We start from the raw sequence: 18,674 nt of genomic DNA, 5'->3' as shown, positions 1-18,674 counted from the left end.
ACCAAGATGTGTTTCAGGTGCTGGGATACAACGTTGAGAGGATACAGTCCTTGCCATTTGGAAAGCTTACAGTCTTGAAAGAATTTTTTCCCTAAGAACATACAGTGAACACTTTTCTACCCACCAATTATTTATTTATTTTTAATTATTATTCATTTTTTTGAAGAAAGACAGTGTGAGCAGGAGAGGGGCAGAGAGAGAGGGAGACACAGAATCTGAAGCAGGCTCCAGGCTCTGAGCTGTCAGCACAGAGCCCAACGTGGGGCTCAAACCCATGAACAGTGAGATCATGACCTGAGCCGAAGTCGGACACTTAACCGACTGAGCCACCCAGGTGTCTCTCTACCCATCATTTAGAATAATTTGTTGTTAACATTTTGCTTTCTCTATCAGGCATCATGACACTTCACTCTTAAACAGCTCAGCATTTCTAGAAGTAAGAACATTCTCTACATTCTGTTAAAGAACTGCAATACTATCATCTCACTCAGGAAAATTAATAGTAATGCTCCCATATCATCTAATACTCTATCCATTTCAGTAATTACCTGCAAAATGTCTTTTCTGGGCATTGTTTATAACCAAAAGCCTGTGAAATTTCCCACTTTGTATTTCGCTGTTATGTCACTTTTAATCTAGAGCAGTTCTACCACTTTTATTTCTCTCTAATAGTAACATTAAAAAAAATAATTTATTGTCAAGTTAGCTAACATACAGTGCATACAGTGTGCTTTTGGCTACGGGAGTAGATTCCCATGATTCATCACTTACATAACAGTAACTTTTTGACTAGGTCAGACCATCTGTCTTATAGAATGTCCTCCCTTCTTGATTTGTCTGATTGTTTCCTACTGGTGTTGTAGAACATGTTCTGTCTCCTTCCTACAACCTGGAAGTTAGATCTAAAAGCTTGACAAGATTTAAATTAAACCATTTAAGCAAGAAAATTTCATAACAGATGCCCTGAACTTCATTTTTTAAAAAATGTTTATTTATTTTTGAGAGAGTACAAATGGGGGAGGGGTAGAGAGAGAAGAAGACAGAAGATCTGAAGCAGGTTCCCTGCTGACAGCAGAGAGATGGATGCAGGACTAGAACTCACGAACCAACCATGAGATCATGACCTGAGCCCAAGTCGGACGCTTAACCAACTGAGCCACCCAGGTGCCCCGATTCAGGTGCCCTGAACTTCATATGGCATCCTCTCAGGAGATTTAAAAAAAATAACTAAGAATATCTAATTATAAAATTGAAAGACATGCATTTAAAGAACATGGGAAATAAACATACATATACACAAGAAGCTGAAGTAGACAGAAAATAAAAATAATACTATTCAGAAATTATTGTTTAAAAAAAAGTTATTGTTTAACATTTTGTTGTGTATCCTAACAGGTCTTTTTCTAGGCATTTATATCTCTTTCTCCATAGATATATACATACATACATACATACGTAAGTAGGTGGATAGAGGGATGGATTTTGTTTGTTTTGCAGTGATGGGAACAAATGATGTAATGTTTTATAATCTTTTTTTTTCTTAATCCATAGTGAATATGTCTCTACTACCTTGAAGATATAAGTATAGTTATTTTGAATGTACTGCCTTATATTGGACAGTTCGAAGGGGAAGATTTTGTTTTTTTAATTTTTTTTAACGTTTATTTATTTTTGAGAGAGAGACAGATCGTGAGTGGGGCAGGGGCAGGGGCAGAGAGAGGAGTAGGCACAGAATCCGAAGCAGGCTCCAGGCTCTAAGTTGTCAACACAAAGCCTGGAGGCAGGGCCTGAACCCACAAGCAGCAAGATCATGACCTGAGCCAAAGTCGGGATGCTCAACTGACTGAGCTACCCAGGTGCCTGAAGGGAAGATTTTGAGTCTGGCTTTGAACATGTTGAATTGGAGTGCCTATGGGGAGGATAGTAGCCCATTGGATACATTGATACTGAATTCAAATTATAGGTCTGGATTGAAACTGTACATTTGGAAACCATCATATTGTCAATGTTAATTGACGTCATGACAGTGAATGGGATCAAGGCCCAAGAATCAGGCCCTTAGGAACTCCAACATTTAAAAACTGGGTAGAGGGTGAAAGAGATGGCTAATGAGGTTGAAAAAAGGAGGCCAAACTGGTAGGAGAAAACCAGCATAGTATAATTTCATGTCAGACACAAGGAGAATGTTTCAAGAAGGAAAGAGTGGTCAAGTATGTTGGAGTTAGCACTGGGTGCTGCTGAGAGATCATGAAAGATAAGACCCTAACATTCTTTGTCTTTAGCAACATGGAGGTCACTGGTGATCTTAGGAAGGCAGTGTGTTGTGTAGGTGGGGTGGGGCTAGTTGTGGAAGTCAACTGTGAGTTGACAAGTGAATAGGGGTTGGAGAGCTAGAGAAAGCTGTTACAATGTTTTTATGACCTCTGAGCAGGAGCAGAGAGAATTAGAAGGAGGTGGAGAGGAATGTGGGGTCCAGGAAAGGTGTTGTGTTTGTTTTTTTAACGTGTTTTTTTTCTCTTTTACACTTTTTATTTTGAAAGATTAAAAAAATACGGAAGAGAAAAAAAAGATAATATATCACAAAACCAAGATTGGGCAATTACTAACATTTTGCTAGATGTTCATTTTATTTTGTTTCGTTTTGTTTTAAAAAGAGATTATGATCAAGTGCACTTATTTCCCAGCTTTGGTCTCTTCTCTTACCTGTCAATTAGAGGCAAAATTCATTTTGAACTGGTATGTGTTCTGAGTAAAGTTTTTTTTTTTTTTAATTACAATTAAAATTATCAACTAAGAATTGTAAATGCACTTATATGGATGCATAGGATAAACGTAAATATAAACTGTACAAAAAGGTGTATGATGAAAAGCTGAATTTTCTGTTTCCCAGTCTTACTTCCCAGTGGTATCTACTGATCACAATTTCGTATATATTTTTCAAGAAGTTGTGTTCATATACGAGCATATATATTTTATGTGTGTATAACTGTGTCTTAATGCTGGACATTTAGGTTGTCCTTAGTTTTTGCTATTTCAAAAAAAATGCTGCAGCAACAATCTTTATACTTCTTTGTGAACTTGTTTCTGTAATCTGTAAGATAAATTCCTGGAATTGAAATTGCTGAGTCAATGGATTGTGATTAAAATTTTTGGTAAGTATCATCAGATTGCCCTTCAGAGAAGCTGTATTAATTTACATTTCTATTCTCTGGTCAAAACTGGGTTTAAAAAAAATCTTATTTTTTTGATAGTAAAAAATTATGCCTCATAATTTACATTTCTTGAGAGAGTTTATCATCTTTCCATATTTTTATTGTCTATTTGTATTTCTTTCCTTATGAACTGCCTGTCTATATTTTTTGCCCATTTTTTTATTGGATTGTTTGCTTTTTCATTTTACATAGTTTTAATATATTAAGGAAATTAGCATTTTTCTGTCATCTCTGCTTTGCATTGCTTCTAGTTATCTGTTTCTTGACTTTTTGTGTTTTTTGTTGGAAAGAAGTTTTACGTTTTTATATACCTAAGTTTATTAATCTTTGATTTCTAGATTTTGATACTTGCTTAGAAAGATATCTGTTCCAGGATTAGTTTAATCTTCATGTTATCTTCTGGTATTTTTTCCCCTTTATATATGTAATCCATCTGGAATTAGAAGTGAGTAGGGATGCAATCCCACCCCCTCCCAAAAAAAATGGGTAGTCAGTTGTTTCAACATTTATCGAAACATCCATTGATTGAAAAATCCATAGGTTGAAACTCATATACTAAGTTTCCATATAGATCTGGGATTATTTTAACTTTGTTCCATTGATTTGTCTGTATATTTGATGCCACTACTAACCCTTCTTTTTTTTTTTTTCTTAATTTTTTTTTTTAACGTTTATTTATTTTTGAGACAGAGAGAGACACAGCGTGAATGGGGGAGGGTCAGAGAGAGGGAGACACAGAATCTGAAACAGGCTCCAGGCTCTGAGCTGTCAGCACAGAGCCCGACGCGGGGCTTGAACTCATGGACCTCAAGATCATGACCTGAGCCGAAGTCGGCCGCTTAACCGACTGAGCCACCCAGGCGCCCCTCTACTAACCTTCTTAATACTACTGGTTACTATAGTTTTATAGTATATTTTAGTATTGAAAGGTACTTAAATCTGAGGCTTTTGGGGGTTTTATTTTGTTTTTAAAGCTAGGATCAAATAGGGCATGTTAAAATCTATTGAAAAAGATCCTGTAGGGATCCTTTTGAGTAAACATAATTTACTCAAACAGTTTTCTATTTAGAGAAATTTAAGCTGTCTCTAGGATTTTTGTTGTTGTTATTGTTCTACTACTTAATTTTATTTATTTATTTATTTATTTATTTATTTATTTATCTATTTAAAATTTACATCCAAATTAGTTAGCATATAGTGCAACAATGATTTCAGGAGTAGATTCCTTAGTGCCCCTTACCCATTTAGCCCATCCCCCCTCCCACAACCCCTCCAGCAACCCTCAGTTTGTTCTCCATATTTATGAGTCTCTTCTGTTTTGTCCCCCTCCCTGTTTTTATATTTTTGTTTCCCTTCCCTTATCTTCATCTGTTTTGTCTCTTAAAGTCCTCATATGAGGGAAGTCATATGATTTTTGTCTTTCTCTGACTGACTTAGCATAATACCCTCCAGTTCCATCCACGTAGTTGCAAAAGGCAAGATTTCATTCTTTTTGATTGCCGAGTAATACTCCATTGTATATATATACCACATCTTCTTTATCCACTCATCCATCGATGGACATTTGGGCTCTTTCCATACTTTGGCTATTGTTGATAGCACTGCTATAAACATTGGGGTGCATGTGTCCCTTCGAAATAGCACACCTGTATCCCTTGGATAAATACCTAGTAGTGCAATTGCTGGGTCATAGGATAGTTCTATTTTTAGTTTTTTGAGGAACCTCTATACTGTTTTCCAGAGTGGCTGCACCAGCTTGCATTCCCATAGGATTTTTCAATGTAAAGAATACTATGATAAACATCCATGTACATCAGTATTTGTATTCTTGTCTGATTATTAACTTAGAATACATTTTTTTTTCAAGAATTATTAATGTTTATTTATTTTTGAGAGAGAGAGAGAGAGAGAGAGAGAGAGAGACAGAGCTTGAAAGGGGAAGGGCCAGAGAGAGAGGAAGACACAGAATCTGAAGCAGGCTCCAGGCCCCGAACTGTCAGCACAGAGCCTGATGTGGGGCTTGAACTCATGAACCGCGAGGTCATGACCTGAGCCAAAGTTGTACGCTTAACCTACTGAGCCACCCAGGCGCCCCTTAGAATACATTTCTAAAAGTCAAACTGGTTGGATCAAAGGAAGTGTGCATTCTTTTTTTTAATGTTTACTTATTTATTTCGAGAGAATGAGAGCAGGGGAGGGGCAGAGAGAGAGAAAGGAGAGAGTCCCAAGCAGGCTCTGTGCTGCCAGAGTCCCATCACAGGGCTTGAACCCATGAACCATGAGATTATGACCCAAGCTGAAATCTAGAGTCAAATGCTTAACCAAGTGAGCCACCCAGGTGTCCCAGGAAATGCACGTTTTACAGCTATTGATGTGCATTACCAAATTGGTCTCCAGAAAGATTGTGCTATTTTATACTTATTTGGTATTTGAGAATCCCCTTTTTTTACACTCATCAACGTTGAATGCTACTTTTTTTTTTTTTTTTTGATATTTGGAAATATTATGGGGTGCCTGGGTGGCTCAGTTGGGTAAGTGTCCGACTTCGGCTCAGGTCATGATCTCATGGCTCATGAGTTCAAGCCCCATGTCAGGCTCTGTGGTGACAGCTCAGAGCCTGGATCCTGCTTCGGATTCTGCCTCTGCCTCTCTGTCCTTTCCCCATTCACACTCTGTCTCTCTGTGTCTCCCAAAAATGAATAAACGTTAAAAAATTTTTGTTAATATTTGGTAATATTATAAGTTAAAAAATGCTATCCTTCGTATTTGTAGTTTGCATGTGTTTGATTACTAGTTGGTTGACTGTATTTTCATATATTTACCTGCCATTTGTCTTTTCCTTTGCCCATTTTATAATTGTTGTCAGGGAATCCTAGTGCCTAGAAGGCCCAGAGAAGCTCACCAATGCTGGCATGCCAAGATAATTCTACTTGAAAGGACATAGTTTTGTTGACATTTTTCACGAGTTCTTTGAGATATCCTAACGTCAGAAATTCCAAGATTGAATTATAATGATTTTCAGAAAAGAGTGGGGAGCAGTGCCCTATTCTTACCTTTACCCGTCATTCTCTCTGTAGGCTTGGGTACCATCCCAGCTGCTCTCTCCAAGAGATGGGCATGGTTGTAGTGATTGTCTTTTTCTTACTGATTTAAACGTACATAGAGAGGTAGAAGTAAATACATAAAAAGAAGTCTAAGGAGCTTAAATAAAGAGAACTCAGAGTCCTCTCATTACAGCATGAGCAAAAAGATGGAATCAGAGAAACATGGAACATTCAAATCCAGGTAGTTCAGTGTACTATAATTAGAAAAACTGGAAAAGTTTTTCATTGTAGTTTGTCTTGGTAAAATATCTTAAAAACCTTTAAAAAAAAGAGCAATTTCTGAGCACATACTATTTGTCAGGTGCTGGGGTATACCTGCCCTTGTGTTGTGTAAGGATCTGAATGGAGAGAGAATATCCTGTAATTAATCCTGACTGGGGCTACCCCAGTAATTTTCTCTTTCTCTCCAGCATAGCCCTGCTAAAATTACTTGTGCTAATTTTGAAAGAGAAATAAGTAAAATGACATTGTTTACCCCATCCTAGATTAATGGGTTTAGTTTTCAGTTTAATAAGCAAGGACACTGAAGGACAGTCACGCTGTCATATATAAAGTAAAGGGATGTGATGTGGGAGAAGTCAATACTGATTACATCCTATAATTGTGCTAATTGAAAGATCTTCAGAGCCTCCTTTTGAAACCCTGGGGTTCTGTGTCTTCAGTGAAAAGAGTTGCCTTTCCTCTTAGGAGGCTGCAATGTTAATGTGACAGCAGGAAAGCCAGTTTGATGACTAGGAGCAGGGGAAGAATTCAGTTGAACTTATTAGAAATCAGAGGCTTTCAAACTGGTACACTTTATAACGTAAACAACTGGCTAATTAAGCTGTTTAAACACTGGTAATTTAACCAAAACCTTTCATTTAAGGGGGAAAATGGTTAATTTAACAGTAGCTTGAACCAGCTTTTTAATTAACCAGCTGCTCTAATTATAGGAATTGCCCTAAACTGAATTTGAAAATGCTTATTCGCCAAGGAATTCCAGCGGATGAGAGGCTGAGGCAGGCAGTGTGGCGCTTTCGCCTAAGATGTGTCACCATCTCAAAGATCACCTTTTTGAAACCAGTGGGGGGCGGGGGGTGGGGGGGAGGTGGCGGTGATTCAGTTTCTGTGTACTTAAAGATGGTGGTTGGAATCTGAGTTTTCTTCTTTATTTACACAGAACGTTTCACTATAAAGCGGAAGTATCCAAGAATTATAACCACGAAGTAAATTCGATGGTCTTTGTATGTTTAGGGCAACAGAGTAGGTTCATGGAGATGGTGATATTTGAGCTGGCGCTGGAGGCTGGCTAGGATTTCACTAGTCTGAGAGGTGTAGTCCCTGCAGGGGGGCCGCCCAGCATGGCACAGAGGCACGACAACTGTGTGGCTTATACAGAATGGCAAGCGTTCTTTCTGTGGCTGAGGAGCAAACTCTAGAGGATGGAATGGGGGGGATGTAGATACAGTGAGATCAACAACAACTTAGCCAAGGCTACTGCTTGAATCTCCTAACCTACCCACGTTCTCTTTCCCCACCCCCTTGTCCATACATCAACCAAAGAGATCTTTTAAAAACATACCAGTCATATACTTTCCCTGCTTTAGGCTGTTCAGCTTGAAATCCAAACCCTTCACAAGGCCGAGAGTGGTGTGTTCCCACCTCTGCTCTAGTCTCTGGTATCTTCTGTGCCCTTTTCACTTTGCTTCAGGCACACTGACAGCATTTCTCTTCCTTGAATGTGCCAAGTGGTGTCCCACAATGGGGCCTTTGAACATGCTGCTCCCTCTCCCTGGAACATTTATCCTCTGTCTTTTGCCTAATAAATTCCTTTCAGGTCTCAATTTGTTTTATTTATTTTTTTGAATAGATAATATGTGTATACCTTTATCTACAGTAACGATACAAAAGAATATAAAATAAGCAGTAAGTCTCCCACTCCTCCTGCTTTCTAATCACTTCCCTTCCTTGTGGATAACCACTATTTTCCTCTGAATTCTGGTCTCAGTTCACATGTCATTTTTTTCAGAGAGGGCTTCTCTGATCTTCCAGTCTAAAATAGATCCACCAGCTGTATGGCCATAGCCTTCTGTGCTTTTTTTTTTTCAGTATCACAATTTGTAATTTTATATTTATTTTGTGACTATTCCGTTAATGAATCCCTCCTCCCACTAGACAGTAAGCTTCATACTACAGCTCTGGAACCTGAAGACTCAAAGGGTCAAAGGTCTTAGATTCAGAGAGACAGAATTGGGATAGTAGCCAAGAAGATACCTCAGTTGTGTTCAGTGCTCCTTTGGAACCTCTGTCAAAAATACCTCCTTCTTCCTTGAATGGTAAATTCTTACTCCTCTTTAAAGAATGCATTTGTTACCTCTTCTGAACCTATTCCCATTACCCTCCCCTACTCCCACCACCTCCCCCCACCAAGGTAGATTCATTGTTCCTTCCTCTAGGCGCTCACTACCTTGTTCTCATCTCTATTAAAGTAATTTGTGCACCATAAGGTAATTATCTGCTTTCCTATCATCTTTCCCTAGTACCCATTGAGTGTCTCCAGGGAAAGGGGCATATTCTAGTCATCTTTGTCCCAGTGTCTATACAGTTTTTGGCATGTACTAGTAAATGTGGAGTAATGCATATCATGGAAGGGACTCATGATATCTAGGGTTTGTCTTGATGAAATAGTGTGGGTTGTAAATGCAGGATTGGCTCTGAAGCCAATCTCTGATTGGCCTGGCATAGAGCAGACCTGCTTGGAAGTCCATTTTAGAAAAGAGAAGCCTAAGAAACATTTCACTTCTCCACACCATTTTCTTTTTAACCTCCCTGTAGAATGGTGGCCCTGGGGAAGATGAGGGCAGGACCACAGGAACTAGGAGGAAAGGGAGCAGAACCTAGGACTAACACTTCTCCAGAAGGTAGACAGTGAGTAAGAGAGACAGAGAAGAGCTGTGGAGGGCTGGTTCTAGTGAAAGAGTAGAGATAAGAAACTGATATCTGAGCTAGGAAAGATCATATCTAGCCAGAATTTATATTCCAGAAATTCAGACGTTATAATAACCCATCTGAGTACAGGCTGTTCAGTGAGATAGACCTGGGTTTAAATTGCAGTTCTGCCTTTCACTTGCTGGATGACCTCGGCCAATTCACTATATCTTTTGAACTATAGTTTCTTTTTTCTTTTTAATTTTTTTTAACATTTTTTATTTTTTGAGAGAGACAGAGACACAGTGCGAGTTGGGGAGGGGCAGAGAGAGAGGGAGACACAGAATCCAAAGCAGGCTCCAGGCTCTGAGCTGTCAGCACAGAGCCCGATGCGGAGCTTGAAGCCACAAACTGCGAGATCATGACCTGAGCTGAAGTTGGCCGCTTAACTGACTGAGTCACCCAAGCGCCGCTCTTTTTTCTTTTTAAATTAAGTTTTTAATTTTAATTCCAATTCCAGGGCTCCTGGGTGGCTTGGTCAGTTGAGCGTCTGACTTTGGCTCAGGCCATGATCTCACAGTTCATGAGTTCTAGCCCTGCATTGGGCTCACTACTCTCAGTGCAGAGCCTGCTTCAGATCCTCTGTCCCCCTCTCTCTCTGCCCCCGCTCTACTCATGCTTTTTAAAAAATAAATAGTTCCTTGGGGCGCCTGGGTGGCTCAGTCGGTTGGGCGTCTGACTTCGGCTCAGGTCGTGATCTCATGGTTTGTGGGTTCGTGCCCCGCGTCGGGCTCTGTGCTGACAGCTCAGAGCCTGGAGCCTGCTTCGGATTCTGTGTCTCCCTTTCTCTGACCCTCCCCCGTTCATGCTCTGTCTCTCTCTGTCTCAAAAATAAATAAACATTAATAAATAAATAAATAAATAAATAAATAAATAAATAGTTCCGGTATAGCTACCATACAGTGTTATATTAGTTTTAGGTCTATAGTATCGTAATTCAACAATTCCATACATTACCCTGTGCTCATCGTGGTAAGTATACTCTTTAATCCCCATCACCTATTTTACCCCTCCCCCACGCACCTCCCCTCTGATAGCCATCAGTTTGTTCTCTAAAGTTAAAAATCTGTTTCTTTGTCTCTCTTTTTTTTCTTTGCTTATTTGTTTTGTTTCTGAAATTCTACATATGACCAAAATCATATGGTATTTGTCTTTCTCTGACTGACTTATTTCACTTAACATTATACTCCCTAGATCCATCCATGTTGTTGCAAATGGCAGGATTTCATTCTTTTTTTATGGCTGAATAATATTCCTTTGTATATATACACACACTACTTCCTTTCATCTATCAATGGACATTTGGGCTGCTTCCATAATGATGCTGCTATAAACAGGATGGATGTATCTCTTTGCATTAGTGTTTTTGTTTTTTTTTTTTTTTTTTTTTTTTTTTTTGGTAAATACCCAGAAGTGCAATTATTGGATTGTAGGGTAGTTCTATTTTTAGCTTTATGTAAAAATTTTATTTTATTTTATTTTATTTTTGAGAGAGTGTGTGGAGGGGAGAGGCAGAGGGAGAGAGAGAAAGAGAAAGAGAGAGAGAGAATCTTAAGCAGGCTCTATGCCCAGTGTGGAGCTTGACATGGGGCTCTATCTCACAACTGGGAGATCATGACCTGAGCCAAAATCAAGAGTTGCATGCTTAGCCAACTGAGCCACCCAGGAGCCCCTTATCTTTAACTTTTTTGAGGAACCTCCATACTGTTTTCTACAGTGGCTGCACCAGTTTGCATTCCCACCAACAGCGCAAGAGGGTTCCTTTTTCTCCATATCCTTGCAACACTTGTTTCTCGTTTTTTTGATCTTGGCCATTCTGATAGGTTTTGACTTGCATTTCCCTGATGATGAGTGATGTTAAACATCTTTTCATGTGTCAAGCTACAGTTTATTTGTAAACAGGGATAAAAATATTTAGGATTAAAGGGCTTCCCTGAAGGTAGATCCAAGTGGTGCATCTCTGGGCCTACCACAATAAATATGTATATGGAGATCCTGGTTTATGCTTAGTATACATACACACTGTTCTGTATCTTAGGTTTTTGTTTTTGTTGTTATTCACTTGGCAATGTGTGTTGGAAGTTGTTCTATATTACAATTACAAATAAATAGATGGTTTGTAAAACTTTGTGAAAATTTGTGATTGTCCTCTTACCTGGCTATATTTGTCACCCATCTCCTTCTCTGTATGGCCCATATGAGAAACTTTAAAAGGATTATTGCCTGTTGGGGGACAAGAGAAAACAAGAACACTGTGAGAAAGTATTTTGTCCTCCTACCACCAGTGGCTGTAGCAGGAGATAATTTCTCAAGGAAAGATAGGTAGTGGGGATTGGATATAGTCCAGGGCCCAAAAGTTGAGAAAAAAAGGGGTAAACTGAGAGTCAGTCCAGGATTAAGAAGTAGCTCTAGTTCTTTAATCAGTAAGTGGCCTGCTGTCCTCAAATATTCCCAGTCTTGTGGTGGAAAATTTGTCTCTTCGTGTGTGATCTGTCTGCCCTGGAAGAGTTTTGAAACCTGTTTGTCTTATTTTCTGTCTTTTAGGTGGCATTCTGTTGAGCACCAGTCGACACTACAAGACAAAGCCTACCCATGGCATTGGAAGATATAAGCACCTAGTTAAAGCCCAGGAGGTAAAGGGAACAGGGGTCCATTTTAGAAAAGGACAGTGTACAACTTTTGCCAAGAACTAAAGATCAGACACACACTGGTTGGATAATATTGGAGGTAGAAAGGATGGGGGGGTCATCCTTTAGTCGTCTCCAGTTATTTCATTTGGATATTATCTACGGTGGGGCTGTTTCTGCCAGCTCTTGATCTTGTCCATATACCAGGTTATCACAGGGAAACGCAAATGATTTGGCTTCATTACTTGTGGTACTTTAAAAGAGTATCTTCTTAGTACTTATTTCAGTATGGACCTCACATTAAATGATATGCACTTGACTTGAATGGTTTGTGGCAAGTAGAGGCAGATTACATTTTCAGCCAAATAGTTTTATAGTATTTGCAGATTTAAAATATGTTGATGTTCCTTGAATCCATTATCACAGATAACTGGGAGTTAGTTCCAAGCCTTCTAAGATTATTTAGCCCATTTCTTAGGATTCCCATAGCAACAGGATTGCTTCAGTGGTGGTTAGATTTCTGTGGATGTGCAGAGAATTTTGTTGGTGAGGTGGACACAACACCAGCCTGAAAGTCAGAAGGTCTGGCTTTGAGTCATGATTCTAGCACTTCCTGTAAACAGTGCAGTTAAGAAGGATTTTGCTCTTGGGGCGCCTGGGTGGCGCAGTCGGTTAAGCGTCCGACTTCAGCCAGGTCACGATCTCGCGGTCCGTGAGTTCGAGCCCCGCGTCGGGCTCTGGGCTGATGGCTCGGAGCCTGGAGCCTGTTTCCGATTCTGTGTCTCCCTCTCTCTGCCCCTCCCCCGTTCATGCTCTGTCTATCTCTCTCTGTCCCAAAAATAAATAAAAAACGTTGAAAAAAAAAATTAAAAAAAAAAAAAAAGAGAAGGATTTTGCTCTTCTACTTGGGGAGACTTCAACATCACTTTTGGTTCTTTGGTTTATTGTAATGCTTCCATGTAACCCTGAACATCTCCCGCTGCCCCTCTTTCTCCTTGGCAGAGGTCCACCACTGTCTTTGGGCCTCAGAAGCCGCTAAACTTGCATGTTCTCCTGAGTGTCATCTTTGTAGTAAGGAATTTCAGAGGAACATTGCCACATCTGGCAGCCTCCCGGCAGGGAGCAACCCAAATAAATTGTTCATTTGTAGTTTGTAGTGGGAAGAGACCTTAATTGGGAACCAGGAAAGTTGCGTTCTAGGCTTGGTTATGCTACTTATTACACCTTCACAACTCCGGATAAGTTAACTTTACCCCTCTGGGCATTGCAGGCCCTGAAATTATACGTAAAATGTTTTCTGTGTGTGATTTTTTTCTGGGAAGAGAGTCCATAGCTTTTATGAGTCTTCATAAAGGCTGAGGAACGGGATTAGAATTATCTTTAAGACTCTTTCAGCTCTGAGGGAAGCCTGGGTGGCACAGTTGGTTAAATGTCCGACTCTTGATCTTGGCTCAGGTCATGATTCACAGTTCGTGGGTTCAAGCCCCGCATCAGGCTCTGCACCATCAGTGCAGAGGCTGCTTGATTCTGTCTCTCTTTCTCTCTGTCCCTCCCCTGCTTGTGCTTGCTCTCTCTCTCAAAATAAATAAATAAACTTTAAAAAATTAAAAAGAGTCTTTTAGTTCTGATATCATGTAACTCTGGTGTTCTGAAACAATTGTTGAATGTCTGTTATGTGCTAGGCATTGTTGAGGGTGCCTTGCCTATTCAGACTGGGTTGTAATAAAATTTTATAGGATGAATGAACAAGACCTGGTTCATGCTCAGAGGGCTGATAAACCATTAGAGATAAGACACAGATACTTATGCTCCTAAGCAGAAAGCGACAGGTGCTAAAAGGAAGATAACAAGGTGCTATTAAAATTTAAAAGGAGTGACTTACACCCTCTTTGAGTTGTGACACCTTAAAGTAGTTGTTGGAATTGTTTTATTTTGGGATATCCCTCTTCTAAAAGTCCCACGTAAATTAGTAGGAAATAAAATTCATTTTGTTTGAGCCTGCGTTCTTTGTTTTTTTGTTAATTTCTTGGGATTTTTTTCCTCTAAAAGATAATTTTCTGCATGTGCCATGCTCTGACCTTCTCCCTAGTTTGGTATAAAAGGAAGCTCAATGCCACATTAGTGCCATCTGTCCCTGTCTTTCTCCCTACTCTCTTCTCCCATCTCAGGGATACCATGCTTTAACTGCATTGGACCTCTCGCTTTTCATCCAAATCATCATACCGTTTCAAGGCTGTTCTGTCTACTTGGAAGGTCTTTCCCTTTTCACTTGGTTAATACGTCATCAAACCTTTAAATTCTTGTGGGGAAATGGGGTGAGGAGGAAAACAATGAATCTCCCCTTGTGAGAAACCTTCCTGGGTTCCCTGTACCTGGGCTACTTGTCCTACCATGAGCTGCCAGAATTCCTTGTGCTTCCTCTGTCTTAGGACTTACTGCTTTGTTGTAATGATCTGTTTGATGACCATCTCCCCTTCCAGATGGTGAGCTCTCTAAGGGTAGAGGCCATGTCTCGTTTTTCTCTGCACCCTCAGTGTGTAGCAGAGGGCCAGGTATCAAGTAGAGGACAGGAAATATTGATTGAGCTGAACTGAAATGTGGTTATTGGAACTGCCCCGAGGTTTTGTCAATCAAAGCTGGCAAACACAACCCACTATTTGCAAACAGCTGGCTCCAGATGACCTTAGTTGCTTGAAGGGAGTGATGCTCTCTTTGGTTAGTGCTGTAGGCTTTTCTGTGATGTCCTTCATCATCCCTCGGTGTCTAGCCAGATAGTAGTGGTCACTGATGCAATCCCCTTGCTTCCGACACAGGACAGCACATGAAAGCTCTTGTCTGCCAACTTGCAGAGGCTCTGTCCCAGGTCCCTGTCTCTTTTGCCACCCCCCCCCCCCCCCCGGTGAATTTGACTAGAAAAGCTAGAAGGGATCTTGTGGTCCCCTTTCTTTCCCTAAGCATAGCACCTAGAAAAAACAATAAGCAGCCAAAGTCCCTTCCTTCCCTCTCTAGTATCCAGGCTGGGCCCTCTACTCTCTTGAGCCCCCATCCTTAAGACAAGAGTTAATTCTCATGTACAAAGTGCCCAGATCTTGTCCTATTTCTGCTGGTGTAATCTCACATCCTGTAAGACCCAGCTTGACTGTGGCAGTGAGAGATCACATTCAGAGATAATCTCCAGGCCTAACACTGTGTCTGAATGTATAGATCTCATTATTTCCTCAAGGCCCTGAATCATTCTATTGAATTTAAAAGGCTTTGGATTGTTTGGAATGTTTATTTCTATGAAATGAAAATAATGTAGTCCTTCATATTGGTGTAGCACTAGGTGATTTCTCCCAAGACCACAGACTTGCCCTCAGCTGTTATTAATTGGGGTATTAATCCAAGATTCAGAGAACTGCTAAGAGGAAGGTATGGGAGGATGAAATGGAGGCAACATAAATTGCTGTCAGTTTGTAATTGTTCTGTGTTCTATTTTCTAGGCCCTGGGGCAAGAGAGTAATATGTATCTTTTGTAATGTAGGCAATTTACTTCCCCTTTCTAGAATGGCCCCCTAGGAGTCAAGATGTCTTCTGTCTTGGAAACTGTTTGCACTGTTGACATACAGGAGGTGTCTGTCATTTATGACACCTATTTAGTTTATTGTAACACCCATAGATAGATTAGCTCCCACAGCCACAAGGCTGTGAGGAGACTGTGGCATCGTTCCCAGAAAAATCAGCAAATCAGAATTACTTGATAGTGACAGTCCTAGCTTCCTGGGAACAGAAAGATTGGTTTTGCCAGTGCAGTAACCATAGGGCTAGACTTGGATTTAGGACTGGCTTAGGGAAGAGTTGTTTTAAATTAGCATCTATGTTTTTCCTCAAGTCTGCCTCTTGTAACTCACTGAAAAGTAAAACCATCATTGAGCATCTACTATGTGCCAGGCACTGGGTGAACACAAGAGATGCTTGGGTGAATGGGACACAGTCGCTTCTTACCCAAAGCATACAGCAGGCTAGGAAAGGTAGTGCTCAAAAATGTAACTAACCGTACATGGTAAGTGCTTTACTAGCAGAATGAACTGACAAGAGAACAAAATTAAGGAAGCAATTCTCCCTGAAAGGGTCAGTGAAGGTGTTATGGAAGTCAGCTCTACAGATATTTACTAAATGCCACCTACATCATACACTGAGTATGTAAAGTGAACTGACCCTAGGAATAACCAGCTGCTTGGGATACACTGGGAAACACTGGGGCTATAAAGAACATGATAGAGTTCCCCAGAATTTTTCTGAGTGATTATTAATGATGACCTGACTCTTAGCCTGTGCCATTAGAGTGCCCTGGTCTCTAGCCCACCAGTCTCATTCTGCCTTGCCTGTTCTGCTGAATTACAATAATGTCTTTTAGAGGGAGTCATATTTGATATGAATAGTAGTAATGATCCCTTTCCATTTTCAAAGTGCTTTCACATCCATTATCTCAGTGCCTCTCAAGCCATGTGCTTTTGGAACGCTAGTGATCCTAGAGCCAAACCTCTCCTCAAGTGTACTAATGGCAATCTTCCGCATTTTAGTTTCCACAATTTAGAACCTAAATTTCAGGTTTTTTCCCCCAGTTTTACTTGATGAAAACAAATATTAACAGAGAAACTCAGATATGTTTTCTTTTTTTTTTCATATTTTTTGAGATGCAGAGAACTCCATTTATATAATACAACCATATTTTCTGCTAGTAAAGTCATTCTTGTTGTATATGATCCACGTATCTTGACAAACATTTTATGGTGTTTCACAAAGAAAAACATGGTTTTGTTAGGCCCTTTGCAACCAACAAATTTGAAAACCATGCCATTTGATTCACCAACTATCCTGTGAGATAGGCAGGGTGGAAAAGGAAACTGATTGAAGGGCATTAATGATTTCTCTATGACATATGTCTAGTGAATGACGGAACCCAAACAAGAATTCAGTTCAGTCCAACTCAACATTTAATGTTTCTGGGCTCAAGGAATAGAGAAATGAATGAGATGTAGTAGCTTCTTATAGGAATTGAGATAGTAGTTTTGTTGCCATAATAGAGAGATCCACTTAATCTAGAGGTATAAACAAGATAGAAGCTTACTTCTCTCTCACATAAAAGTATAAGTAGGTATTCTAGCTTTTGGCTTTGCCACACTTATCATACTGCTTCTAACCCATAGTCCTGAGATGGCTGCTCCCTCTTCAGCCATCATGTCCACATTCCATCAAGCAGGCTGGAGAAAGGGAAAGTAGTGTACATAAGCTCTTGTCCCATTGGCCGGAAGTGAGTCATATAACCATACCTAGCTATAAGATTGCTTGGGACATGCAATTTTTATTATAAATGGTCATATACCCTGCTAAAATCCAGCAGTTCTGTTATTTTTTTTTTTACTTTGATTTCCTTAATTATTCTTTCATGAATAAAGTTTGCCATCTGCCAACTGTTGTGTTTCAGCAGTTATCTTATTAAAGGAGAAATGGAGAATAGATATTGAGGAAACTGGCAGGCTCTGCACACTTTGCCTAAAGGGAAAGACGGAGGTTAAGAGAAATGTTTTGGAATTAGGCAGACCTGAGTTAAAGATTCAGCTCTGATGCTTACTAGTTGTATGTCCTTAGATACATCATTTAACTTTTCCAAGCCAGAGTTTCCTAGACTTTATGTAGGAATTATACTTCCCAATGTTGTTGTGAGAAATAAATTAAGAAAACTTTAAGTACTTAGCACAGTGTTTGAAACATAGAGCCCATAAGTGGTAATGATGATGGTGATAACATTAGTCTGCCTTTTTACAATCCCATAGCATTCTATTTTCCTCTCGTAAAACGTGCATCTCCTTAAAATTACTTGTTCTGTATATGCCTTTCCTTATAGATTGTAAGTGTTAGTGAGCAGAGACAATGGCTGTCTTATTACCTATCATATCCCTAATGCTAACCATGGTCTTGCTCATCACTAGTGGTCAGTAAATATTTGTTGAATAAATGAAGAGGCATACATGTGATTGGTAGTGGTATATATGGGGGAAGGTTTGCTATGGGAACACATAAGAGTGGTACCTAATTTAACCTGAGGAATCAGGGAGGGCTTCCTGGAAGAACATGAGCTCAGTCTTAAAAATAAGCAGGAGTTGCTCACATTAATCATGTGGGGTGAAGAGTCAAAGACTCTGCAAGGAGGGGAAACCTCCTGGGTGAAGGTAGGAAGACACTGAGATGCAATTGGGAAACTTAGGAGTTTTTTAATCATGGGGTCTAAGGTAGGGGATGAGGGACCATAAGACCTGAGAAGTAGGTAGGTCTAAATCAATCCTTTTTAAAAGATACCATTTATTGGAGCACCTGGGTGGCTTAGTTGGTTAGGCGGTTGACTTTGGCTCAGGTTGTGATCTCATGGTTTGTGGGTTTGAGCCCCGCATTGGGCTCTATGCTGACAGCTCGGAGCCTGGAGCCTGTTTCAGGTTCTGTGTCTCCTTCTCTCTCCTTGCCCCTCCCCTATTTGTGCTCTATCTCTCTCTCCCTAAAAATAAATAAACATTAAAAAAAGATACTGTTTATTAAGTAACTACTATATACCCTTAAGTGTGTCTGCTTACTGCCCTTTCAACTGCAACCAGCAGCTTGGGGAGTTAATCAGCATGGTCCAGGAAAGTAGCTTGTGCTGAACTTGCCATGGAGGTGGGCTGCTCTTTATGTTTAAATTGAGATTTGGTCTTTCACGTGTCTCTTCTCTCTCTCTGAACTGTAAATTC

The 18,674-nt window shown here is 40.0% G+C and overlaps 1 protein-coding gene across 1 annotated transcript in view; it reads left to right on the top strand.

Annotated features, from left to right (window-relative positions):
- Positions 1-18,674, top strand: part of MRPL48 (mitochondrial ribosomal protein L48) — a 46,143-nt gene that overhangs the window by 6,255 nt on the left and 21,214 nt on the right. Inside the window, exon 4 of the mRNA XM_007080874.3 lies at positions 11,828-11,916. Within this exon, the coding sequence (XP_007080936.2) occupies positions 11,828-11,916 (89 nt within the window). The remainder of the gene's footprint in view (positions 1-11,827; positions 11,917-18,674) is intronic.

The sequence above is a fragment of the Panthera tigris genome, chromosome D1 (genome assembly GCF_018350195.1).
Source record: "Panthera tigris isolate Pti1 chromosome D1, P.tigris_Pti1_mat1.1, whole genome shotgun sequence".
Lineage (NCBI taxonomy): Eukaryota > Metazoa > Chordata > Mammalia > Carnivora > Felidae > Panthera > Panthera tigris.
The sequence above is the reverse complement of the archived record's forward strand: the minus strand, read 5'-3'. Positions and strand labels throughout refer to the sequence as shown.